Raw genomic sequence first — 25,931 nt, 5'->3', positions numbered from 1 at the left:
ACTAATTACATAATAACTAAAATTTTGTGCTCCAACTAAAGTAGACAGATTAACTTGGACGGATAAAGTAGTATATAAGATTGTGTCTATTTAGTACTCTTTCCGCTTCAACTTATTATATTATTTTTATTATTTTCGTTCGTTTCATTTAAAAGTATTTATTTTAATCATAGTAAAAAATAATTATATATCAATATCAAAATACTTAAAATTTTACGAAAATATTATTTTCATTTGTACTTTCAATAACAAAATTATTTTACATATTTTCACTAGTCAATAAAATACTACTAATTCTTAATTCATTATATACATATAATGAATAAATACATTGGACAGAAACAAATAGTATTTATTATTGAAAATATTTTTGTTACTATGTATGAAAATTTATAAAAATATTATTAATGAGTTTTGTATGTTGTTTTATTTATGTGTATATATATTGTCTATATGGTAATGTTAATTTTTAATTTAAATGATAGTCAAAAGATATTTTACAAGACTTTATTATTTATTCTTACTTTTAGTATAGAATAATTTATAAATCGAGGTGAAGGAAAAAATATGCTTGTAATAAAGCAAAAAATATGTATTTTTGAACATTCCAAATTTAAATAATAGAAAATATGTTGAAATTAAAATAAGTATATAATGAATTTTGATTTAACATTACATTGAATATTATCTTTATTTGAACAATTAAACACAAGACAATAAAAATATATATATATATATTAAAAACAATTCATATCACAAATAAATAAATTTTAAAGTTTCATGTTGTATTACATATTGAATGTGAGTTTTGAATAAATATGTTTTCTAATATAATATCTTAAATAAAAAATAAATTTAGAATTTTTATTAATTTTTTTATTATTTGTTCTTAGTATTATCTAACAAAGTTACAAAATGTAAGTAAACATAGCTTATGGTTACTTTCAATAAGAATTTTAAAAGTTTTGAAAATATTATTTTCTAAAAATATAATTCTTTTGTCCATCAAATTTATATTTAGTTTTCTATTTATCTATAAAAAATAATTATTTTATATATAGAATCTTTTACATACTTTTTAATTTATATAATTCAATATTATACTTATTTTAGTATTTAGATTTATGTACCAACATATATATACATTTTATTTGTATATTAAAAAAATACTATTTTATTAACTTATTTATATATTTAAAAAAAATCGTATTTTATATTACAATCAATTAATATAAATTATATGATATTATATTAATTAAAATATATGTTAACTTTAAATATATTTTTCGTAGACGAGAAAATAATATAAAAATTTAAATAATTTAATAATTAATTCGTCCAATTTGTAGTTATATATTTACTTTTGATGCAAATTTTAAGAATTAATCGTATTTTAATTGTAATAGATAGTTAAAAGTAGTGTAAAAATAATTTTTTTAATATAAAATAATGATATGATTATAAAGTACGAGTATTTGTAAAAATATATATATTTTTTTAAATAATTATTTTGTAATTAGACAATTTAAAATAAAAATATATATAGACTTCGTGTGTAAACAAAAATAATCTATAGTATTTAAAAAATTCCTGATAATATAGAACATTAAAATATATATATATATAAACACAATGATTTATTATTTATTTTTCTACATTTAAAATTACAACAATATTATAACTCAACACAATCCCATCATTGCAATATTGCAAGTTTGCAACGAACAATCTGGCACACGGTTTGCAATCAATTAGATCCAACGGCTGGGACTAACCGGGCGTCGAAGTCCACGGAGCTCCAGCAGCCGTCGGGGCACCACTGTTCGGCTTGCTTGTGTACAGTTGAAGTAATTATTTAATTACCAGAAAAAACAAAGCATGTACAGATGCCGACAATATTTAAAATTTTAATTACCAGAATAATGTAATTTAATTTCATAATAATACTATTATAATAATAAATTTATATCAATTATGAAAATCAGAAGGAAATATAAACGTAATAAAAATATAATAACACGATTGAATTACATGGCGCAAAATATGTGAAGGCCCACAAGAGCAAACGGAGGGCTTTCTTGGCGGGCCCATTATAAATGACACGTCATCGTGACGTCATCCATACGCAATGTGAACAAATGTGGATGCTTTGATGTGGTGCATCTTCTTACAGTTGGAAAAATGAAATAATTACTAAACATTATTGTTAATTTATTTATTAAAGGCTTCGAAGCAACTAAATAATTAATTAAAAATAAATACAAATATATAAAAATAAATATAAATATATCAGTTTCCGCGTAGGGAGATGAGATGAGAAACAGATCAAAATGTACAAGAGAAGCAATAGAATGATAAACCATTCAATCCCGCTCCAGGATCTCAACTCCTGATCGAATCACCGCCGAAACATATCGTACCGGGTGCTGAAGTCCTGGGCGTTACTACCAAACATCCCCAACTGAAAATCATTCTAGTCCCTAGGACAAAAATATTAAATTTAATTAATTTTTTTTTTTAAAAAAAAAACCCTTTTATAAAATTCAATTTCACACCATATTTTCACACGACCCTTTCGCATATAATAACACTACCAAACCCTTTTTCTCAAGTTTTCCTTTCCACCAAATTCCTCACATCTGATCAAACCTTTGTATATATATACGCACATATATATATGGATCCAGGGCAGCTCCATCACCAATACTCGGCGGGCACCGCCGGCATCGATCCCGGCGGCGGCGGCGGCGCCGCCGATAGGTTACCCCAATGGAGTCATCAAGAAACGAAGGATTTCTTGATGATTCGGGCAGAGCTTGATCCAACTTTCATGGAGACAAAACGTAATAAGCTTCTGTGGGAAGTGATCTCTACGAGGATGAAAGAAAAGGGATATAATAGAAGCGGCGAACAGTGCAAGTGCAAGTGGAAAAACCTCGTAACTCGATACAAGGTATAGATACAGATATTTTTATATCTATATGTATATATGTATCTGTATGTATAGATGGATTGATGGATAGAGGAATTTGAAGAAATGGGTTTTGATGTTTTGCCCTATTATCGGATTGATAGATTTCAGACATCTGTGCAGTTACGTGAATAAAAATCGTGTTTATGTGGAAACGCGACTTTAGTGTTGTAAAGCTAAAAGCGTGTTTTTAAATTTGTCGATCGAATTAGGGATACGAAACGATGGAAGTAGAAGGGATGAGACAGCAGTTTCCATTCTACAACGAGCTTCAGGCAATCTTCGCCGCGAGGATGCAGAGGATGTTGTGGCTGGAGGCGGAAGGCGGCGGTGGCGGCGCCGCCGCCAGCTCGAGAAAGAAATCGGCGGCGCAGCCATTCTCCTCCGACGAGGAAGACGAGAACGAGGAGAGCGATCGCGAAGGCGGGGAAAAGAATGTTAGGAAGAGGCGGAAATTGAAGACGGCGGCGGTGGGGCAATTTTCCGGCGGGGGCGGAGGAGGAGGGAATACTACGGCGGCGGCGGCGATCGTGGCGGGGATACGGGAAACGATGGAGGAATTTAGCCGGCGGCAAATGCAGATGGAGATGGAGTGGATGAAGGCGTACGACGCGAGGGAGGCGGAGCGGCGGGAGAGAGAGGCGGAGTGGCGGCGGAGGATGGCGGCGCTGGAGGAGGAGAGGATGATGATGGAGCGCCGGTGGAGGGAGAGGGAGGAGCAGCGGCGGGCACGTGAGGAGTCACGTGCGGAGAGGAGGGACGCACTCGTGACGGCGCTGCTGAACAAATTGAGAAGCGAAGATCATCATCAACATGCCTGAAAAAACGAAAACAAACAATTCCATTAATGACTGTATTCTTAAAGATGAGGGTTTTAGCCACTGACCAAGGTTTGTTAATTCTCCTTCTCTTAGCTTCATTAATTATATATATACATATACATATAAATCTCTCTCTCTCTATATATATATCACTAACAAAAAATAATATGTAACAAAAATTTTGTCCCTAAAGTTCATATAGTTAACATTATATATATCTTTAATTTCGTCTCTAATATCATTAGTAACAAATAAAATGGATTTAAGGACGAAAAGTCTTTGTTAGAAAAATGCTATTTTTTTTTTTGTGTAGTATATATATATATACAAAAGTTTAAGGATTTTGTAATAATTTGCTTAGTTTAAGGTTGAGAAGAAGCTTTGAAATTTCGATTCTTGGAAGACAAGTTGTTCACTAATTACCCATTAATTCATCATAATTTTTTGATATTTGAGTACCAATCTGAAAAAATATATTTTCTATTATTTTAAATTTGGGTCATCTCGAAATGTAATGATAAAAAAAAAGTATATATATATTAAAATTATACAAAAGGAGTATAAACACAAAAAAAATACAGAAAATTTCATCATAATGTGTATGGGTGCCAAAAATGGATGCATTGTTTTCTTTTTTTAAAAAAAAATATATATATAAATATATATGAATTTATTGGAAAGTCTTTTTGTTGCTTTTTCTAATTCTCTTTTCACTTAATATTTTGTGAAAAGAAGAACAACAGGGTAGTAATGAAACTTACTACAAAAGTATTCTAAAATATCTATAAGTATAAATTTGTTATGAAATAAGTATAGTAATTTTTTTGTAGTTGTGTATGTTCGCGGAATATTATAGCTAGATGAATTGATAATATAACTAAAATTGAATATATATATATATATATAATATCATAGAAGCTGAAAATATAAATGTTTAATTAAAGCTAATTAGAAAATTCTGTGTAGAAGTGTGTATATAATGGAATTTCGAATATATATATATATCATATTCTTTTGTACTTTTATTTTCTTTTATACTCTCTATTTTTAATACTTTTAATGTAAAAATAGTAATTGAATCTGATATATTAAAGAAAAAGTTAATATTGAATATTGTTGTAAAAAATTAATAATATATTGAATCATAAATTTTAATAAAATTGGTACACAAAAGAACAATCCCTAATTCATATATTATTTGTATATTCGACTTCTTTATTACGCAATTCTTAAGTGACATACTTCTTTTAATGTTGTATATATGTAATTTATACTTTAGTTCTAATTAAGTCACTGTATATTTAAGTTTACAAAATCAAATTACGTAACAAATAATTTAACAAAAATACGAGGTAACATTTTAATACATCCTCAATTAATGTTTATATGGTTTTTTTGTTTGTAGGGTTTTTAGTATGATCATTAACCCCTTTCATGCATGTAAAATACTCATATATAATTTCCATCACTAACCCCTAATTATTTTTTTATGGAGTACAAAATAATTGAGATAATTAATCTGTTAATGGATATTATCGAATTATATTATAGATTTGAATATGACTTCCAATTATAATTATTGTGTAATTTATTTTGGGTGCTATCATGCTTAATCATGTCATTATTGATAATTCCATATGAGTTATAAGGCATATATTTTATGTAATTGGAATTAAATTTGATTATGTTTTGTTTTAGACGTTTTTTCTTCTTTTTTTTTCTACTAATTAATTCTCATATATTTTCTTGAAAAAACATTTTTTCTTTTTTAAAAAAATACATATACGAGCTATTTAAATGTAAAATATAAATACAAATACAAACCAAGGACACTAGCTACCCCAAAATTTAATTTTATTTTATTTTATTTTTAAAAAAAAAAATCACATTGGAATTGAAGTGATGCATATCTTTTTACCAATAAGTCACTATAATTTACATATTAAAATGTGCTGATAATTACTATACAACTTATATATGTGTAAATCAAAATAAATAGATTCACACTATTAATTATCAAACTTGTTGAATATTCTTATAAATGAATTATAAGCTTTATTCTTTTATCCTTTTAAATCAAATTAACACTAATTACTTAATACAATATTTAATAAATATATTATTTTTATTCACAAAATATCAAATCAAAATATTATTTAAACAAAGAATTAAAATTATTTCCTTGATATTTAACATAGAAAGTTATGTTTTAGTGTAAGTACACTACATTGTGTTTATTTATTTTTTATAAATTACACTATTCCACAAAAATATTATCTAAAAGCTACAACATATTTAATACATAACAAATCAAAGTTAACAGAAATAAATTAAATATCTTTTTCAATAATATTTTTATAAATTTCTGTATCATATTATAAAACAACTAAAACTATATACACTGGGTGTGTTTTTCTTTAGTTAAAAATAATACTCACTCCGTCCCAGATATCATGTCCACGTTGCCGTTTCTGTCCGTCTCACATATCATCTTTTTTTTTTTTTGGAAAATGATTATACACTTTAATCTTGTTTTAAATTTTTAAATTTTATTTTTTTTAATTTTAATTAAACTAATTAGTTATCTTAATCTTAATTTATAATTATTTATATTATAGAATAATTATTTTCACTAATACATTTTTAATTATCTACTAATTACACTTCTTCTAAAATACCATGTCTACAGTGTAGCAGACACGGTATCTGGACGGAGGGAGTACATAATAATATAGATAGTTAAAAATATTATTTATATATTTATTAAATTAATTAATAAATAAATTCGGGGATGTATCTCAGATGGTAGAGCGCTCGCTTAGCATGCGAGAGGTACGGGGATCGATACCCCGCATCTCCATTTTTTTCAGTTTTTACGTGTATAGTTTTTTTAATGGGCTCATTTCAGCAAGCCCGCTTACGTGGACCCAGTACAATTACCAACCCATTATTGGAACATAAAAATAATTGTTTTTTTGGGTATTTGACATCTATAATTTTTATTTGTTTATTTTTTTTATGCTGCTATAATATCCTAATTTAATTTTAAAATAAATTTATGGAGTCACCGGATCGAATATAGAAATACGTGCCCATTTTCATCCGGCAGCTGATGTATAGATATAGATATGAAGTCGGCTGTAATATTTCTGTATTAGTTGGCGTTCGCAACCTCCCCATTGATTGATTTCCCGTCGCTATCCCCTGCTGTTGTTTTGATTTTGGAAGATCCTGCGTTTCAATCCGTCGCCATGAAAGTTCCGGCTTCCAGAGCGCAAGGTTTGTGGAATTTCTAAGCTTTGGTTGCTGCTTTAGTGGTGTTGATTTACTTGATTTGAGGTTTTGGCTTTGATTGATGATGTAGAGGAAGAGGCAAGGACTTCGTATTTCCACTTGCCGTCGTTGGATCTTTCCGTTGCGTTTCCGCAAGCAACTCCAGCTTCGATTTTCCCTCCTTGTGGTGAGAGGCTTGTTGTTGTTGTTGTTGTTATATTTGATTGTGTTTCAGTTAATTGAGTTTTTTTTTTTTTTTTTTTTTTTTTTTTTTCCTAGTGGAGGAATTGTTTGTCATTTTCTTCATAGATGCTATTGAAGAAATGTTTTAGTTTTGGGTGATTTAATTTTGTTTGCTTCATCTGTATATGTGAAATTTGAATCGTTGGAACTTGCAGTGTCAGACTATTATCAGTTCGATGATCTGTTGACTCCTGAGGAGCAAGCTCTCAGGAAGAGAGTACGAGAGTGCATGGAAAAAGAAGTAGCTCCAATAATGGCGAAGGTGTTACCCCATTTGTGTTCAAATCTTAAGCTCTCATCATACCATGAAAATTAAGCTTTCATATGTTTAGGTTTCTGTTCTTTTTCCATCTAATTATATATGTCAAAGATCTCAAAAGGTTTTTCTTTTCTTTTCTTTTCTTTTTTTTTTTTTTTTTTTTTTTAATAGGAGAAGGTTTTTTGATCATATGTTTTGTCTGTAATTTGGTTTGACACAAGGATTGAATTTTACATGTCCTTTTAGTATTGGGAGAAGGCAGAATTTCCATTTGAAGTGATTCCAAAGCTTGGTGCGCTGGGCGTAGCTGGTGGCAGTATCAAGGTACTTAAAGTGTTCATCTTTTAAAGTTCGTTATCATGATGGTTGTGAAGTTTTTACATGACTTTATTGTATATTTATGTCAGGGTTATGGCTGCCCTGACCTTTCTGTCACTGCAAATGCAATTGCTTGTGCAGAAGTTGCAAGAGTTGATGCTAGTTGCTCTACTTTCATTTTGGTACATTCTTCGTTGGCAATGTTAACTATAGGTAAGCTATGCTGTTTATTGTTGATTTCTGGTTGCAATTTTGTTTTTAAAATCTAGGTTTGCTGTATGTACTCGATGAAACTTATTGCTTGTTATATATAGAGAACTTATTATTTGGTTTGTCATGGATAGCACTATGTGGATCAGAAGCTCAAAAGCAAAAGTATTTGCCTTCTTTGGCTCAGTTCAAGACAGTAGCATGTTGGGTAAGAGATCTTTCTCAATATATAACACCACCTGCTTAATCCATCTTTTAATAGCTAAAGTGTTTGTTTGACTGAATATAGGCTTTGACAGAACCTGATTACGGTAGCGACGCAAGTTCTGTGAGGACAACTGCAAGGAAGGTCTGTATGACAACCTTTACTATCTACTACACCTAGTTCAAGTATATGTAGTAGTAAAATTTATTTTCTTGGTTGTACCATATTGAGAGATTTATTCAGGTGTTATTCTTGGGTTTGGTTTGTGTTCTTTATGTTTTGGATTTGAAATATCTTGAATGCACAATAGGTAATGGGAAATAGGTGTTGGATTTTGATGTTTTTAGATGAGGAAAATATTCTAGTTTAGATTGAATGATATGAAAACAGATTGAAAACACGAACAAACACAGCGTATGGATTTTCCCTGTATTTGTGATGATGCTTTTGTTCTATCCTAGATTGATGTAACTTACAGAAACTATTCAGGTTGAAGGAGGTTGGATACTTGATGGCCAAAAACGCTGGATTGGAAACAGTACGTTTGCTGATGTTCTAGTTGTTTTTGCTAGAAATACTACAACAAATCAAATAAATGGGTAAGCAGTAATAATATTACATCTTGATTATAATGTCATATGTGTCGGCCGATCTTAAACTCTCAGCCCTTATGTTCCTGCCTGGTCCCGTGTCCACATATGTACACATCATGTTTAGTTTCACTCGTTTTTTACTATTATCATTTTATAGCAAAAACATTTATAGTAGTACTGCATTGGATTTTGTGTAACATGCTTTGTATATCTACACACTACAGGTTCATAGTTAAGAAGAACACACCAGGATTACAAGTCACTAAAATAGATAACAAGATTGGCCTAAGAATGGTTCAAAATGGTGATATTGTAATGAAGAATGTCTTCATCCCTGATGAGGACAGGCTCACTGGAGTTAATTCTTTTCAAGATACGAGCAAGGTAAGAACTCGGGGTACTAAATAACTTCTGCACATTTTGGATGGTGGTTTGGTTGTTTGTCTATGTACTTTAATTCCCCTCTTAAGTTTTTTGATTTGTAATCAATTTTGCATATTTATGTGGAAGTAGGTTCTTGCTGTTTCAAGGGTCATGGTGGCATGGCAACCTATCGGCATAGTAATGGGAGTCTACGATATGTGTCACAGGTAATTTATGGTGCCATTTCATGTTTTGATGTCCGGAATTTTGAAGTTTTTAGGAGAAATGAGTATGTTTGTTTAGTGTTTATAGTTTTAGATATTTCACGGTGAGACGGTAGAATTGTGAAAATATTGAAAGGAATGATATTTTCTTTGATTTTGTTTAGTGTTTGAACATTTTTGGAATAGTGTATCTTTAAAATCATGAATGAACACACAAAATTACTCTAAACTAAATATTAAGAAAAATACTCCCTCCGTTTCCAGAACTATAGTTATTAGTTGTGGGTAGGGGTAATTTTATAATTATATAGTTAGTTATGGAAATGAAACCATTGTTTGGAGACGGACAAAAACGGTAAACAAGACTATTATATTGGAACGAAGAGAGTATGATGTATATATATAAAAAACAAAATTAAAAGTTAAAATACTTTAGGCTACCCTTTTCATGCCTAGAGGCAAGGTGAGGGAGTGCAATGTAGCTCATTATGTTTACTGATATTATTATTTTTTTCGATATATATATATATATATTTTGGTATTAGTCGATGATTGTACATAAAAATTATTTTGCCCTTGTAATTAAAATGGTGTCTTGATCAGAAGCAATAGTACTAATAATCTCTTTTCTTATGGTTAAGGTACCTGCAAGAGCGGAAACAATTCGGCGCCCCATTGGCAGCATTCCAGCTGAACCAACAGAAACTAGTTCAAATGTTGGGCAACATTCAAGCAATGTTCCTCGTCGGCTGGCGTCTCTGCAAGCTCTACGAAAGCGGCAAAATGACTCCCGGCCAGGCTAGCCTCGGCAAGGTAACATAACATAACATAATTCAACTCGTTAATTCACCCCCAAACTGCTCAACTCAACTCGACTCGACCCAATTTCAGTCATGGATTACCTCAAAGGCCAGGGACACAGTTTCTCTCGGACGTGAATTGCTCGGAGGCAATGGAATCCTATCCGACTTCCTTGTCGCAAAGGTACACCTCATCCCTTCACCTCCATTATCTTTGCATTTATCGTTGTCGTCGTCGTCGATTCTTTTCTTAAATTGGTTATGTGTGGTCAGGCATTTTGTGACTTGGAACCAATATACACATACGAAGGGACGTACGACATCAACACATTGATTACTGGAAGAGAGGTAACTGGAATTGCGAGTTTCAAGCCTGCTGCAGCATCAACTAGGCGAAGCCGTATGTAATGTGAGTGATCTTATCGTATACCTATTTCAAATCAAATCTGTGATTTATTTATTTACTATCCCTTCATCGCGTAATTCACCAAATAAAAGCTTTTATTAAAATTATTATTATACTATACTCCATCTGAATAGGTTTAATATGTAAAATAAAATGTGTTGGTTGACGATGGTATTTGATTTGATCTATTAATCTTTTATATATAAGTAGGATATTGGAATGGGGTGGGTGATGAGGGGAAAGAGATGGCAAATTCTTGTGTAAGAGCTCAGCACCAAAAATAGTAGGGAGCTATACATCTATACCCAAAGCAAAAAATTACAAAAATATATATATATATCACTTGTTTTTAATACAAATATACAAAATATTATGTATTTTATTTATTATATTTTGTATTAATGTAAAATTTGCATCAAATATCATCTTGTCCAAATTGATGTTTAATTTTGAATAAAGATCTAAAATAAATATTTGAGCATAATTTTATTACTTATTTTTTTAATTTAAAAATATTTTTGTTCTAATGAAAAGTATTTTTTTTTGCATATAATTTAAATATATGAATATTATATAAATATATTTCTTTGATCCCACTTCAGTACATTTTCATCTTATTTATATAATTTGTCTCATTTTTTTTAAATGTAATTATATATATTAAAATTTATTATTTTAATTAAATTACTTAATTATTTTAATTTTAATTTATAATTATTTTTATTAATATTTTTATTAATTATATAATATTTAAAACTTTGATGGGACAAATTAGCTGACCAAGGAAAATTTTACTTATACTAGTATTTGATTTAATTATATATATATATATAAATATTTTTGATCTAAGGCTTTTTCCTTGAAAAAAAATGAATAATACGAAATAAATAAAAATTAATAATGTAGACGTAGCCCATTTCTGGTCATGTTCATGTATCCTAAAAACACAATTGATTTAATTTACATTGGTCATGTATCCTAAAAATACAGTTGATTTAAGTTACACGATAGTACGATGGTGTGTATTTGCAACACAATTGCATTCCAGCTGCCGTTTTCACAAAATCCAAAAATTGATTCCAATTCATCAACGAAGCTAAAATCTACTGTCTTTCAAATATGATTCAACTCGTTAAAGCAAAAATTACAGTGCCCCTAGGTCTACTGTAAAACACAAGCTTAACCGCCAAAGCCATAAAGAGTTCGGCCTTGCCTTTTCAGAGCATAGACGACGTCCATCGCCGTCACAGTCTTCCGGCGAGCGTGCTCAGTGTAGGTAACGGCGTCACGGATGACGTTCTCCAGGAAAATCTTCAGCACGCCGCGAGTCTCCTCGTAGATCAGACCGCTTATCCGCTTTACTCCGCCACGGCGCGCCAGCCGCCGAATCGCCGGCTTCGTTATCCCCTGGATGTTATCTCTTAGCACCTTGCGGTGGCGCTTCGCACCGCCCTTCCCCAGTCCTTTGCCGCCCTTGCCTCTTCCCGACATTCTGTTAAACCCTAATTTGGAGCTGCGACTGCTATTTGGGGAAGAATTCTGAACTTAGTTCAGAATGGTGTGGGAAGACTGTGTTTATATATATATGGTTAGGTGTGTTGGGTGGGTGATTTTTGACCGTTGGATTTCAAGTGTTAATCGACGGTGGAAGGAATGGGTCCGTGTTGATTGCGTTCGTCTATTTTCAGCCGTTGATGGAAGGCTATATCGACGGTAGAATTTTCTAGGTAACGTGGGGTCCACGTGGACTTCGGATTGCCGTTGGATCTGAGATGCGACGGTGAATAGGGTTTAATCCATGATTAGCGTGGTTGATTATTATGATTTGTGATCCCTTGGTAATAGACTAAAATCAACTGTAGAAAAGAGACATAGGCTTTATTTATCCAACATATTTTCACTCATTTAGTATTATTTATTTTTTTAAAAATATGACATTAAATATTTCTTTTCCATAAAATATCAAATTAAATATTAACTTTTTTTTTTTTTCAAACTTCTAAAATTTCAAAAACCTCTATCTAAACAAAACCAAAAAATCTCACATTAAGCTCATGATCTATCTGCTTGATAATGTTTGTGTTTTGTCTTGAATATTTAAGATTATATATTTTATTAAAAGTATTTTTTTTGAAAAAATAAATTAAATATATATTGTTGATAAAAACTAACTTGCGAAATAATTGAGTTTGAATATTGAATCAATATGAATTCAGCACCATGATAAGTAGATTTGAATAAGGTTGAGACTATTAACTCAGTCCAATACAAGAGTCAACTTTTAACACTAATAATATTATCTATTTTGGACAAGATTACACCAATTTATTTTTGAACTTACTCTAAAATTAATGAAATTATACGTGAACCCATAGGATGAATTATTTGTCTAATTTTTATAAATTTTATTTTATAAAGATATTTTTTTATCATTAGATACATTTTAATTTTTTTAACAAAATTGAAATAAAAAAAATATCATAAGAAAACATTACAATCATATAACACGTGATAAATTAAGAACCATCTCAAAACTTAAAAAGATCTCATGGGCCAAAAAACATTTAATTCAATCACTCTTCAACAAACACAACACATAATGAATTAAGAACCAAACATACCAAAAAATAATAGTCCATAAAAAATGTCTTATTGAGAGGACACGATAATTAAAAAATAATAATATTTAATTAAAAATTAGTATAAAATAGAATGTTAAAAAATAAAAATAATTTTGTTGTCAAATAGAAATCACAATTACTAAATACAAAAATAAGATGGACGGACAAAAATAAAAAAATAAGACGAACTCTTTTTGTACGAATGCGAGTAATAATAATAATAATAATAATAATAATAATTAAGAACCAAACACACCAACTATTTTCACTTATTATTCTTTTAACACATCAACAGCCAGCAAGTGATGATGTAAGTCCCTAATTTTCTGCTCATTAGTTCCCATCCATCAACTTCCATTTCTATTCGATTTCATGATTTTGAACCAATGAAACTAAACCTCACCAATTCTCTATATTAATTAAATTCTCCAACTGCAATAAAAAAATTAAATTAAATTAAATAATAATAATAATAAAAAAATGAATGCTTGTAGAACAATTTCCACATGTCCCTTTAGCTTCACTCCTACATCAGCCTCTTACAAAAAAACTTGTTTCCCAAGTGAAAAAAACATGTCCTAATCCCAATCTGCTCTCCCATTGTCTTTCTTTCAATGGCTCCAAATCCGACCAGACTGAAGATCCCCTTGTCAGCAATAACCACAGTTGTCTTCACATTCGCCGTCGTCGTCGTCATCCTCTTCGGCGAAAGCATAAGTTCCGTCACCTCGGGCGCCATTTTCGGGCTCAAGAAGTCCTGCGCCAGAAGGATTTCAATTTCAGGTATGTAGAGATGTGTTTTTGTTAGAAAATTAGAATAGAGAAATAAAAATATCGTGATTTTTTTTTTTAATTTGTATTGGTGGGAGAATTTAAATTGACAAATGGAACGTCGTCATTCTTTCTATTTTCGTTTATCTTTAAGAAATTAAGAGAAATAAAAGTTGAGCACGAGCAACGTGCATGCAATTTGTTATTTACTTTTTACTATTCAACAGGCGTAGTCGACGAAGCTGATCGGGTTGGATTTGATCCCGATGAGTGCAGCCTAGTGCACGGAAAATGGGTGTTCGATCGTTCTATCAAGCCATTGTATTCGGACAGGACATGTCCGTATCTGGACAGGCAAGTGTCGTGTGTCAAGAATGGGAGGCCGGACTCCGATTACAGGCACTGGCAATGGCAGCCCGACGAATGCGCCTTGCCGGAATTTGATGCTCCGGCAGTGCTGCAGAAGCTTAGAGGTAAGAGGCTGATGTTCGTCGGGGACTCGTTGCAGAGAGAGCAATGGCAATCCTTCGTTTGTCTTGTCGAACATGTAATACCCGAAAAACAAAAGTCGATGCAACGTGGCCGAATGCATAGTGTCTTCAAAGCCAAGGTGATTGATTATATGCATTTCGATTATCAAAAGCCTTTGTTTACGTAGGTACTTTTAAAATATTTTTAAAAACATCAAAAAAAAAAAAAAAAATTCGTCTCAGTACTACAACATCACATTCTTACGAGGAGTATAATTACTAAATAATTAAAAATATATTATTGAAAATAATTATGGTATAATAAAACTAATTAGTTTAATTAAAATTAAAAAAATTATAAATTAAAAAGTTTAAAATAAGATTATAGTTTATAATTTTATTTTTTTTAATAAAATGACATAGATGGACACATAATGAGACTGAGAGAGTATTTTTATTTGTTCGCTAAACTTTTCAAATTATCAAAAGATAATGTCTAAGTAGATATTTTTGATATTATTTTTTGCATATTTCTTCGCTAGCGATAACTAAAAAAAATGATCATAGTAGATATAGTCCCTCCGTCTGTCTTGTGTAATTGTTTATTTCATTTTTCGTAAAATAACTATAGGATTTTAGACTTTATATTTTATAAAGAAATCTACCGTAAATAAGACAATTCATGTGGGCAAAATTTATTTTTTTTCGCATAACATAAACGTTATATCCTCTATATTTTTCTTATTTTCGAAACTTCCAAAATTCTTCTTTTTTCGAAACTTCCAAAATTACTAAAAGAAGACTATGCTTGTATAGACACATTTGAAATTATTTGCACAACAATAACTTAACAAATACATTTTCCCCTCGTAACATTAGATCATGTCCTCAATTTTTTTCTATTGTCGAAACTTTCAAAATTTCATAACTTATATTTAAACAAAACTACGATCATGGCTTCATTGTTCAGAAGTTTGACGCCACGATCGAATTCTATTGGGCTCCGTTCTTGATCGAGTCGAATTCGGATGAAAAGATAGTGATGGATCCAACCAAGAGAATAATGAGAGTTGATTCAATTGAAAACCATGCCAAGAATTGGAAAGGAGTAGACATTTTTGTGTTCAACACCTACGTTTGGTGGATGAGTGGCCTCAAGACCAAGTCTTTGTAATAAATTAAAAACCAAATTTCCCTCCTTAACTCTTCTTGATCATACACTTGTATACACACAATTTCTTGATCCCTGTAACCACGCCTTGCAGATGGGGTTCTTTCGCCAATGGCGAGCAAGGGTACGAGGAATTGGAGACACGTGTTGCCTACAGGATAGGACTCAAGACATGGGCCAATTGGGTCGATTCTAACGTCGATCCCGACAGGACTCGAGTGTTCTTCACCACACTGTCCCCAATCCACCACAGGTAATTAATTCATCGTCCAATCCTCCATCGATCGTTCTTACTCGCAGAATCGAATTTAAAAATGGCGTCTTGAAGTGCAGGAGTGCAGATTGGGGGAATGTGAATGGGACGAAATGCTATAAGGAGACGAAGCCGGTGGAGAAGAGAGGGCATTGGGGGAGCGGATCGAACAAAGAGATTATGTCCGTTGTGGCCGATGTTGTAAGGAAGATGAAGGTCCCTGTAACGTTGATAAACATCACCCAATTGTCGGAATACAGAATCGATGCCCACACGTCGATCTACACAGAGCTCGGAGGGAAGCTGCTGACGGATGAACAGAAGGAGGATCCATTGCATTATGCCGATTGTGTGCACTGGTGCTTGCCTGGAGTTCCCGACACTTGGAATCGAATATTGTTCGCATATTTGATGTTGTAGTGAAGGGAGATTATCAATTTATCCAAATCCGTGTTGTAATAAAACTTCCCTTTATTGTTCGATTGAAGAAATCTGCATAATTAATGGCGGAATTTGGTGTCCAATTTGCTTCGGATTCTTTTGTTGTATTTATAGGGCGGAAGCATTGCGGCGAAGAATGAAAAGAGGGTATGGTGGAAGCGCGTGGGAGTCACGTGCAAAACCCTACCCCAAACACACAGGCCCGCCAAGAAATCGTTATATAAAGCACAGGGGCACATTTTTGCTCTCCACTGCCGACGGCAAACCCTAGCTAGCTCTTTCATCTGCCTCTGCTATCGGATTTCTGCCGACTTCAGCTGGTGTGTGCTTCGTTTGATTTGATTTTGTTCGCGATTTTGCGCATTTTTTGGTTTAGGGTTGTTCTTCGTGGATTGGTGTTGATGGTTGTTTTGGGGGACTTTTGTTTTTGAAGGTTGCGAATATGTCGGACGAGGAAAGGGAAGAGAAGGAGTTGGATCTCTCCTCGCCTGAAGTTGTCACCAAATACAAATCAGCTGCAGAAATTGTTAACAGTTAGGTTTTTTTTTTCCTTCATTTTTGTGTGGAGTTTTTGAGGAATTCGAAGGTTTTTCCGTTCGATTTTACTGTTCTATGTTGATTTATTTGATTGAACAACTGCAGAGGCGCTGCAGTTAGTTTTATCCGAATGCAAACCGAAGGCAAAGATTGTCGACCTTTGCGAGAAAGGAGACAAGTTCATCAGAGAGTGAGTTTTTGCTTGATTTCGCACAACTTTATAAAGTTTTTTTCTGTAATTACTGCTCTGTAATTACTTGTTTTGGATTAGGCAATCTGGAAATTTGTATAAGAAGAAGAAGATAGAGCGCGGAGTTGCATTCCCAACCTGCATATCAGTGAACAATATCGTCTGCCATTACTCACCATTAGCCAGTGACGAGACTGTGCTTGAAGATGGTGATATTGTGAAAATGTGTGATTTTTATCCATGATTTTCTATGATGAATTTGCATTTCGATCTGCCATGGTGTTGGCTTGCTGTCATACCTTTTGAAATTAGGGTTTTGATTGCAGTGACATGGGGTGTCATATAGATGGATTCATTGCTGTAGTTGCCCACACTCATGTTCTTCAGCAAGGGGCGGTCACCGGCAGGGCTGCTGATGTTATTACTGCAGCAAATACTGCTGCTGAGGTTGCTTTGCGGCTTGTGCGGCCGGGGAAGAAGGTAAATCTTATCGCTTTCCCTTATTGTTATCGAATTTGAGGCTATGTATGCATCTAATTCATTGTCTATGCAACTTGATATGATATTGATTTACAAGTTGCAGTGCATTACTATATGTTTCTGTCTGATTAAAATTTGAGGATGCTGATCTTTTTGTTTTGAGATTCGACTTGTTTTGTTTTGCCTGCGTTTAGTTAATTGTGTCGAATCAAGGGTCCCCTAAATGATGAACATTTTGTGTTGGCTATGGGTGAGAACCCAAATGCTGCTTTCATTTTGTCATAGTTACTCTGATAGGGGAATTCTTTATATTTTTAATCTTCTTTTCCCCCGTGATGTTTATGCTAGATTGAACATAGCCATTCTAGTTTGCGGATACTGTAAATAACGAAAGCACTGTTTTTTTAAAAAGAAAAACTTAATGTAGAAATGAGTCGATCTCATTAATATATAGGAAAACATGATCTCTATGTGATGATATTATCAGAAGTGACGGATCTATCCGGTGAAGTTCTTCATAGTCATAGTTACTCTGACAGAGACGTCATGTTTTCTTTCCCTTTGGTATATTTTCTTTTTGAATTCAGCTGTTGTCTTCGTGTAGCTCACGCATCTTGGTACGCATTTTTATTTTGCAAGTAGTGCAGTTCTTCAATGATTTTTGTTGCTGATATTCTATAGTTGCAGATATCAATCTAAAGATTTTCTGTCGGGTATATGTAGTAGATCAGTTTCTTATGATTTAGAAATCTTCACTTGTTTCTTGCTGTGTGTGTCGATCGTAGCATCTGAAATCTTTATCTTGTGTTTTTTTTCGTCTAGCACTTCCACGTAATTTAAATTTTACCAAGTTTCAATTACAAAGGCAACTTTGCCGAGGTCGCCAATTTTGGTTTGGTTTCCTCTTTTCCCTGTTGCCTATATTGTTACAGGCTGCATATGGCACATTTTCTGTTGGACATGTTTCTATTCTTACAGAATTGTCGTATTGCTTAGCCGAAACAGGAAATTAATGCGATTAATCTTAAATTGACCCTGGTTGTTTACTGCTGTCAAATACCTTTCTTTGGTATTCAAACACTTTGAGCTTAGTCTTTTGGTTTTGTGGATATTGTGCATTTCTTTGATCCTTCTTTTCCTTTTTGTCAACTGTAGAACAAAGATGTCACCGAGGCAATTCAGAAAGTTGCTGCTGCTTATGATTGCAAGATCGTCGAAGGCGTACTAAGTCACCAAATGAAGCAGTTTGTAATCGACGGAAACAAGGTCGTGTTGAGTGTCACTTCCCCAGATACCCGAGTCGACGAAGCAGAATTTGAGGAAAATGAAGTTTATTCCATCGACATTGTCACCACTACCGGCGATGGCAAGGTAATTATATCCCCCGACTCGATTATCAACATTTGCATCTTCTGAGTTAAGTTCTAGTGCTTCATACATTTTCTCGGGTGTAAATTTGCAGCCAAAATTGTTGGACGAGAAACAGACGACGATTTACAAAAGAGCTGTAGACAAAAACTATCTCCTGAAAATGAAATCATCCCGATTCATATTCAGCGAGATTAGCCAGAAGTTCCCAATCATGCCATTTTCCGCGAGGTTCATTTATACGGCAAAACTTTTGTGAAAATCGACACTTTGATTGGGTACATTGAGCAGTGAATCTTCATTACAGGTCTTTGGACGAGAAACGAGCTCGTCTTGGCCTCGCAGAGTGCGTTAATCACGACCTTTTACAGCAGTACCCGGTGCTTCATGAGAAACCCGGTACACGATGATCCATCTCTAAATTGTTTCTCTTGCTTATAACTTGCATATAGTTTAGGAAGTCTTGCATTGTATTTAGAGCTGTTAAACAAGCCGATCGAACTTGCTCGAGCTTTACTCGAACTTGTTAACGGTATAGGTTCAGCTCGGCTCATTAAGACTTCGAACTAAAATAGTTGTTTGATCTCGGCTCATTAGGTTCAAATTCAAGCTCCCTAAACCCTAAAACTCGAACTCGAGTTCAACTTAAATTTTATACATATTTTATATATTTTTTGATGTGAGCCGAGTCGAGCTTAGCTTGCGAGCTACTTGAAAATAGATTTTGTGCAATATTTTTTAAAATACTGAAGAATTTGGTATATTTTTTAAAATTACAACACCTAATTCCTCTCACTTCCCATCTTAACTCATTTGCGCAAACTGCAGGCGACCTCGTAGCCCACATCAAGTTCACCGTTCTTTTAATGCCCAACGGCTCGGATCGGATCACGGCCCATCCTCTGCAGGAACTGCAGCCGGCGAAGACAATCGACGATCCTTACATCAAAGCATGGCTTGCTCTGCCCACCAAGACCAAAAAGAAAGGCGGAGGCAAGAAGAAGAAAGGTTAGGCTCCGATTCGAAACACATTGTATCGACGACTCGATTCGGTATTTTTTTTTTCTTACAAGTGTGTAATGTTTTGCATTGTATGTTCAGGCAAAAAAGGGGAGAAAGACGAGGATACAGAGGCCATGGACGATGATGCCACAGCAGCTTCTAAAGAATGAGTCAGTTTTTGTTCCTTTTTTGTATTTTCTCTGAATATTCTTTTTTTGTTTTTTAAACTTATGAAATACTACTCTTTGTAAAACCCTAACAAAATGTGTTCTGCCTGCCTTGCCATCTTTTCTTCGCTAGTTTTGTTGTTATTTTATAAAATTACAAATTTAAAGAGCGGACAATAATCAAACTCGAAGACCATGTAATTTGGGCGTTTGATTCTTATTTTTTATTTGAAAGATAATTTGAATGGCATTTTTTATTTTTTATTTTTTTTCATAAAAGGATAATGTATTTTATCGAGTAATGACAATTGAATGGTAAAAAATAAAAGAGAAATGTAAGAAAATAGAGGTAAAATTTGTTGTAACTGTGATGAATTTGTTTAAAAAATTGCATATAGTGATTGTATTGTTTAATAATTGTTACATATTTTTTTTAATACTTAGAAATTATATAATAGTCATTCCTTTGAATGAAAGTTTTAATAAATTTGAAAAAATTATAAATTGTAAAAACTGAGTTGGTGTAATATTTTGTAAGAATATATATATATATATATTTGATGTAATTTTTTTTTTTAGCTATTGTTAAACTAAAACTATTTATATAAATAAATGTGTATTTTGGAGTTTGAAAATTTTAGTTTGTATTTGATATTAAAATAATATCACATTATTCATTAGGGTGTGTTTGTTTGGGGCTTTAGATTTTGAAAAATTTTGAATGGTTGTATGATGTGATATATATACGTGTTGATGCGATGGTTTGAATGTAAAATTGATTTTTAATATAATATAAAAAATGGAAAATAGGTGTTTGATTTGATGTTTTTGGGGAAAAAAATTGAATGAATAATGTAAATCCAATCCCCAAACAAACACACCCTAAAGTGCATCTCTAACCACACGTCAATTTTGACATTTCAACTGCATTTATGGTGTCGCCGGTCTCCAATCCAGCGCCAATTGCAACACTATAGCACTGTAAGTTGTTTAAAATAATAGAAAAAATTGAATATTTGAAGAATAATAGGGAAAAATAGAATTATGATTTGAGTAAAATTACTTAACAATTGCATATTTGAAAATAAAATTGGATAAATGAAGTTGATGGGTTGGAGATGGTCTTCCGGTTAAATACAATTTTTAGTATATATATATATTTTTTAAAAAAATATAAATTTATTTGTTTATGATTTCAAATACAAATTTATATTATCTAATTTAATAATATTCAATAAAATTTATTATGTTTATAACAAAATATCATATAAAATTCAAATTAATCCTCAATTCCAAACTATAACTAAACAAACTCTACATAACTTTTAAATTAATATAATGTATAATATTTTATTAATTAACAAAGTGTATAAGTTTGTTTTAACATTTGAAAATAATAAAAATAGTACATCAAGGAAAAAAAATAATAAATAAAAATTCTTAATTTTCATAATCCGTCAAACAAGTACAATTTAACGGTCCGTCAAAGTACATGCTAATCTATTTTGGGCTCGTAATAATGGCCCAATTTAAAAATGGAGGACTGTTCGGCCCAATCCATTAGTATAAATATAATGACTGTATGACTCATAAGTTAAAATTGTGTTGAGTAATGATGTCAAGCTATGCAGTAGAAGGAGGAATTCTCAAATCCTATTGGCCAGAAGCCCGTGGCGATCTTAACAAGCGCCACGTCAGCCAAACGGCCTGAACACTCTGGAAGTTTCATCAAACCCTCCCGCGAAATCTATTAATAACCAACCCCACCCCCCGTTCGCATATTTGTCGATTTTTGCCCCGCGATTTCGAACACAATCGAAACGAGTTGCTGAAAGGATTGGGTTGAGAGGAATTATGAAGTTTAGATTCGTATGTTCGTTGATTGCCGTCGGATTGATGTTCCTTCTCCTTGTAGAATCCAAGAAACTAGACCCCTACAAGGTAATAATCATCCTTGCTTTTGTGCATTTTGAAGCTGTGGTTAGTTTTCGTTTTCAATTTATTGCGGAAAAGGAATTATGGTTTTTGATTGAGGTTTGGTTTTTCATCGCGGTGATTTTGATTTTTGGCTTCTTTAATTTCGTTGGAGAAGATTTGATGGTAAGAGAATAATTTTTGGTACTGCGTGATGAATTATTTGTCAGTATTCTAATGAGATCGATCATTTCAGCCATGGAAATGCTTGAATAGGAAATGAGAGAGATGCTGTAATTCAAACTTCATATTCTTTGGTTATTGTTTAAAATAGTTCTTTCTGACGTAAAAGCTATCCTTTCGATGCGCTTATCATATCAATACTAGCTAGTTCTTCTTAACCACAAATTAGTTTTTGGAAGGTGGTTGGGTAAGAAATTTATTTTAGGTAGAGGAATACAGAGGGAAGCTTATTTTGTTTGTACTCATGGGGAAGAAGATATTTCATGATTTCTGATTAGTTTTACACAATAAGTCTTACTAATTGGGAGTTCTCTTAATTTTTTATGCAATGTTTCTCTGCAAATAATTGCCGCCATTGTTGTTTGATTTTGTCTTCTGTTTACTCAAGAACCTGCTGATGTTTGTTTCGTGGTATTTTCCGCCATTAATGATTAGCTTCTGACGAGAAGTTCTTTTGTCAGGTCCTTGGGGTTGATAAAGATGCAAGTCAACGAGATATACAAAAGGCCTTCCACAAGTAAGTCTTTGGATTGGCCATTTCTGATAGTTACTGATTTGTGTTATTAACTTGGGTGCTTATGTTTCTCTTCAACTTTTCAGGCTGTCTCTAAAGTATCACCCTGATAAAAATAAGAACAAGGGTTCCCAACAAAAGTTTGAAGAGATAAATAATGGTAAGCATGTAAATAATTTGTATTGTTCGATAGTGATTGTGTAATGGAAATTATCTATGAGATCGGTGAAACTTGTTAGAGAATTGAAGAAATTCTGCATTCTTGAAATTTCATTCTGAACAAGATAAATGTATATGTACATTGTAAATCCAGTCAGTTTTCAATGACGAGGTTCGCGATTCTTATCAAGAGGTTCAGCCCCTTTAATCTTACAGCATTTAATGAACTGGATATAACCAAATTTGTTCATAGGATGACCATATCGAATGGAAAAAAGTTTCCATTCTTCTATGTTTCCTGTCTCATTATGCCACTTACCTGTCATCTACTATTTCGATCAGAATTTGTAATGTTCTTAGTGATTACACCTTCAAATTGAGGAACTTTGAAATTTAATGATATTTGTTGGGCCAATTTTTCTTCCTTCCACATGAGACTTGGGTAAAAAGATCAATTCTACAAAATTTCTTTCTATTGCTCAATTGGTTACTTGATCTATAAACTTATTGCAAAGTGAATATTCTAATGTTTCATTATTCATTGCAGCATATGAAATACTATCCGATGAACAGAAGAGGAAGAACTATGATCTCTATGGAGATGAAAGAGGCAGCCCTGGCTTTGACACAGGTAGCTCGGGAGATCACGGTGGATACACTTTCACCAGCGGACCCGGACAGGGAGGGTTCAATTTTAGGCCAGATGACTGGCAAAATATGGGCGGACATGGAGGATCTAAATCGTTTTCATTTTCTTTCGGGGGTCCCGGATTCGGCCAGCAAAGCTCTCAAGGGTTTGGCATCGATGACATATTCTCCAGTTTCTTCGGTGGTGGCATTGGGGGAGGGGGCGGGGGCGGGCAGTCTGGTGGGTTCGGTAGCTCGGGCAGGTCCCAGCACAAAAGTAGACGTTCTGCCCCGAGCATAACCTCTGTTAACAGTCAATTGTATAGGAAAGAAATAGTCGACGGTGGGATCACTTGGCTCTTACTTGTCTACACATCGAATCTACAAGGAATCCAACAATACGAATCTTTGTTAGAGGAAGTCGCCGTCCCACTTCAAGGCGCGTTAAAGGTACTCTATATGTCGTGCATTTTTATTTTTATTTTTATTATGGATTGTTTGTGCATTATATGGTGATTGACACTTCTCTATGCAGGTTGGAGCTATAAATTGCGATTCCGAAGCATTGTTGTGCAAGGAACTTGGCGTACATCCTCGAAGAAATCCAAAGCTCTTTGTTTACTCGTATACGTCGAGCGAAAAAGGTTCTTTGGTCGAGTACAACAGCGATGTAGACGCCAAATCGTTGAAAAGTTTTTGTCAAGACCATTTACCAAGATTTTCGAAAAGATTAACCTTAGACGGTTTGAATGCTGCTTCCGAGGCTTCAAAGCTGCCGAAGGTCTTACTTTTGTCGACCAAGAAAAATACTCCCGTCATTTGGCGCGCACTCAGCGGCTTATACCGCAAGCGCTTCATATTCTACGATGCGGAGGTACGTAGAGCGCGTAGACTTCTCCAATTATGCACAAATTTGTTCGTAATTATTCGTTTTGGCGATTATCGTGCTGACATTTCTGTGTTTGGCGTTAGGTTCGCGACGCCTCGGATCCATCGGTGAGAAAATTAGACGTGGATTCACTTCCAGCGATCGTTGGCTGGCTGTCGAATGGTGAGAAACAAATAATCAAATCCGGGGTTTCAGTAAAAGATCTGAAATCTGGAATCGAAGAACTTAGCAGCTCGCTCAACAGTTTCGAGAAAAAGAACAAGAAATTCGCGGGTTCTTCCAAGAAGGACGAATCCGAATCAGGACACAAAAACATACCGTTACTTACAGCTTCAAATTTCAACGACATTTGCAGCGACAAAGTCCCCGTTTGCTTCGTTGGCGTCTTCCGGTCTATAACTGCGAAGGAAAAACTCCAAAAGATCTTCCAATCTGTAAGTGATCACACACATTTTTTTAAATTTGAATTTTTAGGTGAGATGATAATTTAATATCGTTTACTTTATGATTCCAGGTATCTCAGAAGTCGTTTTTGAGGCAACAAAGCTCGAGGGACACTGCAACATACGCCCTCCTCGATGCTTCTAAACAGCAATCTTTTCTAACATCCTTGGACCGGTCGAGCTTTAAGACATCGGATAAGGTCATCCTCGTCGCGTACAAGGCGAAGAGGGGAACGTATGCAGCTGCTTCTCAGGGCAGTGAGGCAACCGAAACCGGCGTCGAGATGTTTGTGAGTTCGGTTCTTAACGGCGACGCGCAATTTTCGAAAGCGCGCCAAAAGCCTAAGCTAAGTTGAATTAACATCAATAGTAAAATGTGTATATATATATAAATGTTTTTGAAAAATTTCTTTTTAATATACAATTTTCTATTTTATTTCTTCTTACAAAATTTTATATTCAAACTATTATTTGAATATAGATGCAATTCAAACACACTTTCTTCACTAGAAGAATGTGTGTTGAAGAAGTGCTCAATTTTTGTTTAGAGGAGGGCATTATTTGATTTGATATTTGAGAATTTTTTATTTTTTTAAATGTATATATATATTTAAAATTAGAGGTATGAAAATTGGTGTTAGTGATAATAGGGGTATTAAGTAAAATAAAAATATAAGAATAATGTAGATGTATAATATAGGAGTATTAATTTTTTGAGGAAAATATATTTGGTTTTTTTGACAAAACAAATTCCTTTTTGAATTTGTTTTTTTAGAAGAGCAAGGGTGTTTGTTTAGTGAAAGAATTTAAAGAGTTATTTTTTATTTTATTTTATGTGAAGTATTGTATAAGTAATATAAAAATAATGAGTGTATAATATATTACTTTATTTTTTTAGAAAATGATTATACACTTTAATCTTATTTTAAATTTTTTAATTTATTTTTTTTAAATTTTAATTAAACTAATTAGTTATTTTAATCTT

At 33.0% G+C, this 25,931-nt stretch overlaps 6 protein-coding genes across 6 annotated transcripts; 5 read left to right on the top strand and 1 right to left on the bottom strand.

Annotated features, from left to right (window-relative positions):
- The first annotated feature begins 2,583 nt into the window (after positions 1-2,583).
- LOC127251001 (trihelix transcription factor GT-3b-like) lies at positions 2,584-3,919 on the top strand. The gene is made up of 2 exons (XM_051274516.1): positions 2,584-2,953; positions 3,184-3,919. Exons 1-2 carry the CDS (start codon positions 2,678-2,680, stop codon positions 3,790-3,792), a joined length of 885 nt encoding a protein of 294 aa, XP_051130473.1. The 5' UTR covers positions 2,584-2,677; the 3' UTR covers positions 3,793-3,919.
- Positions 3,920-6,876: 2,957 nt separating this feature from the next.
- On the top strand, positions 6,877-10,860 carry LOC127251093 (acyl-coenzyme A oxidase 4, peroxisomal). Its single transcript, XM_051274665.1, has 13 exons — positions 6,877-7,071; positions 7,157-7,252; positions 7,464-7,570; positions 7,814-7,891; positions 7,975-8,098; positions 8,230-8,303; positions 8,385-8,444; positions 8,790-8,899; positions 9,118-9,277; positions 9,407-9,483; positions 10,122-10,293; positions 10,372-10,464; positions 10,554-10,860. Exons 1-13 carry the CDS (start codon positions 7,044-7,046, stop codon positions 10,686-10,688), a joined length of 1,314 nt encoding a protein of 437 aa, XP_051130622.1. The 5' UTR covers positions 6,877-7,043; the 3' UTR covers positions 10,689-10,860.
- An 862-nt stretch (positions 10,861-11,722) lies between these two features.
- LOC127251109 (histone H4) lies at positions 11,723-12,232 on the bottom strand. The gene has a single exon (XM_051274693.1). The coding sequence runs from the start codon at positions 12,175-12,177 to the stop codon at positions 11,866-11,868; it is 312 nt and encodes a 103-aa protein (XP_051130650.1). The 5' UTR covers positions 12,178-12,232; the 3' UTR covers positions 11,723-11,865.
- Positions 12,233-13,860: 1,628 nt separating this feature from the next.
- On the top strand, positions 13,861-16,414 carry LOC127251076 (protein trichome birefringence-like 3). The gene is made up of 5 exons (XM_051274640.1): positions 13,861-14,090; positions 14,306-14,688; positions 15,519-15,718; positions 15,814-15,972; positions 16,053-16,414. The coding sequence occupies exons 1-5, from the start codon at positions 13,922-13,924 to the stop codon at positions 16,390-16,392; spliced, it is 1,251 nt and encodes a 416-aa protein (XP_051130597.1). The 5' UTR covers positions 13,861-13,921; the 3' UTR covers positions 16,393-16,414.
- A 163-nt stretch (positions 16,415-16,577) lies between these two features.
- LOC127251077 (ERBB-3 BINDING PROTEIN 1-like) lies at positions 16,578-20,289 on the top strand. Its single transcript, XM_051274642.1, has 10 exons — positions 16,578-16,733; positions 16,847-16,946; positions 17,056-17,140; positions 17,222-17,365; positions 17,467-17,620; positions 18,776-18,991; positions 19,083-19,219; positions 19,296-19,387; positions 19,817-19,996; positions 20,090-20,289. The coding sequence occupies exons 2-10, from the start codon at positions 16,856-16,858 to the stop codon at positions 20,158-20,160; spliced, it is 1,170 nt and encodes a 389-aa protein (XP_051130599.1). The 5' UTR covers positions 16,578-16,733; positions 16,847-16,855; the 3' UTR covers positions 20,161-20,289.
- Positions 20,290-21,867: 1,578 nt separating this feature from the next.
- On the top strand, positions 21,868-25,478 carry LOC127251166 (dnaJ protein ERDJ3A). The gene is made up of 7 exons (XM_051274771.1): positions 21,868-22,098; positions 22,776-22,831; positions 22,915-22,988; positions 23,535-24,064; positions 24,150-24,488; positions 24,587-24,937; positions 25,018-25,478. Exons 1-7 carry the CDS (start codon positions 22,012-22,014, stop codon positions 25,300-25,302), a joined length of 1,722 nt encoding a protein of 573 aa, XP_051130728.1. The 5' UTR covers positions 21,868-22,011; the 3' UTR covers positions 25,303-25,478.
- The last annotated feature ends 453 nt before the right edge of the window (positions 25,479-25,931 follow it).

The sequence above is a fragment of the Andrographis paniculata genome, unplaced genomic scaffold (genome assembly GCF_009805555.1).
Source record: "Andrographis paniculata isolate CXL003 unplaced genomic scaffold, ASM980555v1 Contig38END, whole genome shotgun sequence".
Taxonomy (NCBI): Eukaryota; Viridiplantae; Streptophyta; class Magnoliopsida; order Lamiales; family Acanthaceae; genus Andrographis; species Andrographis paniculata.
Note: the sequence above shows the minus strand (reverse complement) of the source record. Positions and strands in the feature narration are given on the sequence as shown.

Excerpts from the sequence above, each read along its gene's own strand:
- LOC127251001 (XM_051274516.1), top strand. The coding sequence starts at position 2,678 with ATGGATCCAGGGCAGCTCCATCACCAATACTCGGCGGGCACCGCCGGC. Across the intron at positions 2,954-3,183 it reads ACCTCGTAACTCGATACAAG|GGATACGAAACGATGGAAGT; the intron begins GTATAGATACAG and ends CGATCGAATTAG.
- LOC127251093 (XM_051274665.1), top strand. The coding sequence starts at position 7,044 with ATGAAAGTTCCGGCTTCCAGAGCGCAAG. Across the intron at positions 8,445-8,789 it reads TGAGGACAACTGCAAGGAAG|GTTGAAGGAGGTTGGATACT; the intron begins GTCTGTATGACA and ends GAAACTATTCAG. Across the intron at positions 9,278-9,406 it reads CTTTTCAAGATACGAGCAAG|GTTCTTGCTGTTTCAAGGGT; the intron begins GTAAGAACTCGG and ends ATGTGGAAGTAG.
- LOC127251109 (XM_051274693.1), bottom strand. The coding sequence starts at position 12,177 with ATGTCGGGAAGAGGCAAGGGCGGCAAAGGACTGGGGAAGGGCGGTGCG.
- LOC127251076 (XM_051274640.1), top strand. The coding sequence starts at position 13,922 with ATGGCTCCAAATCCGACCAGACTGAAGATCCCCTTGTCAGCAATAACC. Across the intron at positions 14,689-15,518 it reads ATAGTGTCTTCAAAGCCAAG|AAGTTTGACGCCACGATCGA; the intron begins GTGATTGATTAT and ends TTCATTGTTCAG. Across the intron at positions 15,973-16,052 it reads CTGTCCCCAATCCACCACAG|GAGTGCAGATTGGGGGAATG; the intron begins GTAATTAATTCA and ends CTTGAAGTGCAG.
- LOC127251077 (XM_051274642.1), top strand. The coding sequence starts at position 16,856 with ATGTCGGACGAGGAAAGGGAAGAGAAGGAGTTGGATCTCTCCTCGCCT. Across the intron at positions 16,947-17,055 it reads AGCTGCAGAAATTGTTAACA|AGGCGCTGCAGTTAGTTTTA; the intron begins GTTAGGTTTTTT and ends GAACAACTGCAG. Across the intron at positions 17,366-17,466 it reads GATGGTGATATTGTGAAAAT|TGACATGGGGTGTCATATAG; the intron begins GTGTGATTTTTA and ends TTTTGATTGCAG.
- LOC127251166 (XM_051274771.1), top strand. The coding sequence starts at position 22,012 with ATGAAGTTTAGATTCGTATGTTCGTTGATTGCCGTCGGATTGATGTTC. Across the intron at positions 22,832-22,914 it reads ATACAAAAGGCCTTCCACAA|GCTGTCTCTAAAGTATCACC; the intron begins GTAAGTCTTTGG and ends TCAACTTTTCAG. Across the intron at positions 24,065-24,149 it reads CACTTCAAGGCGCGTTAAAG|GTTGGAGCTATAAATTGCGA; the intron begins GTACTCTATATG and ends TTCTCTATGCAG.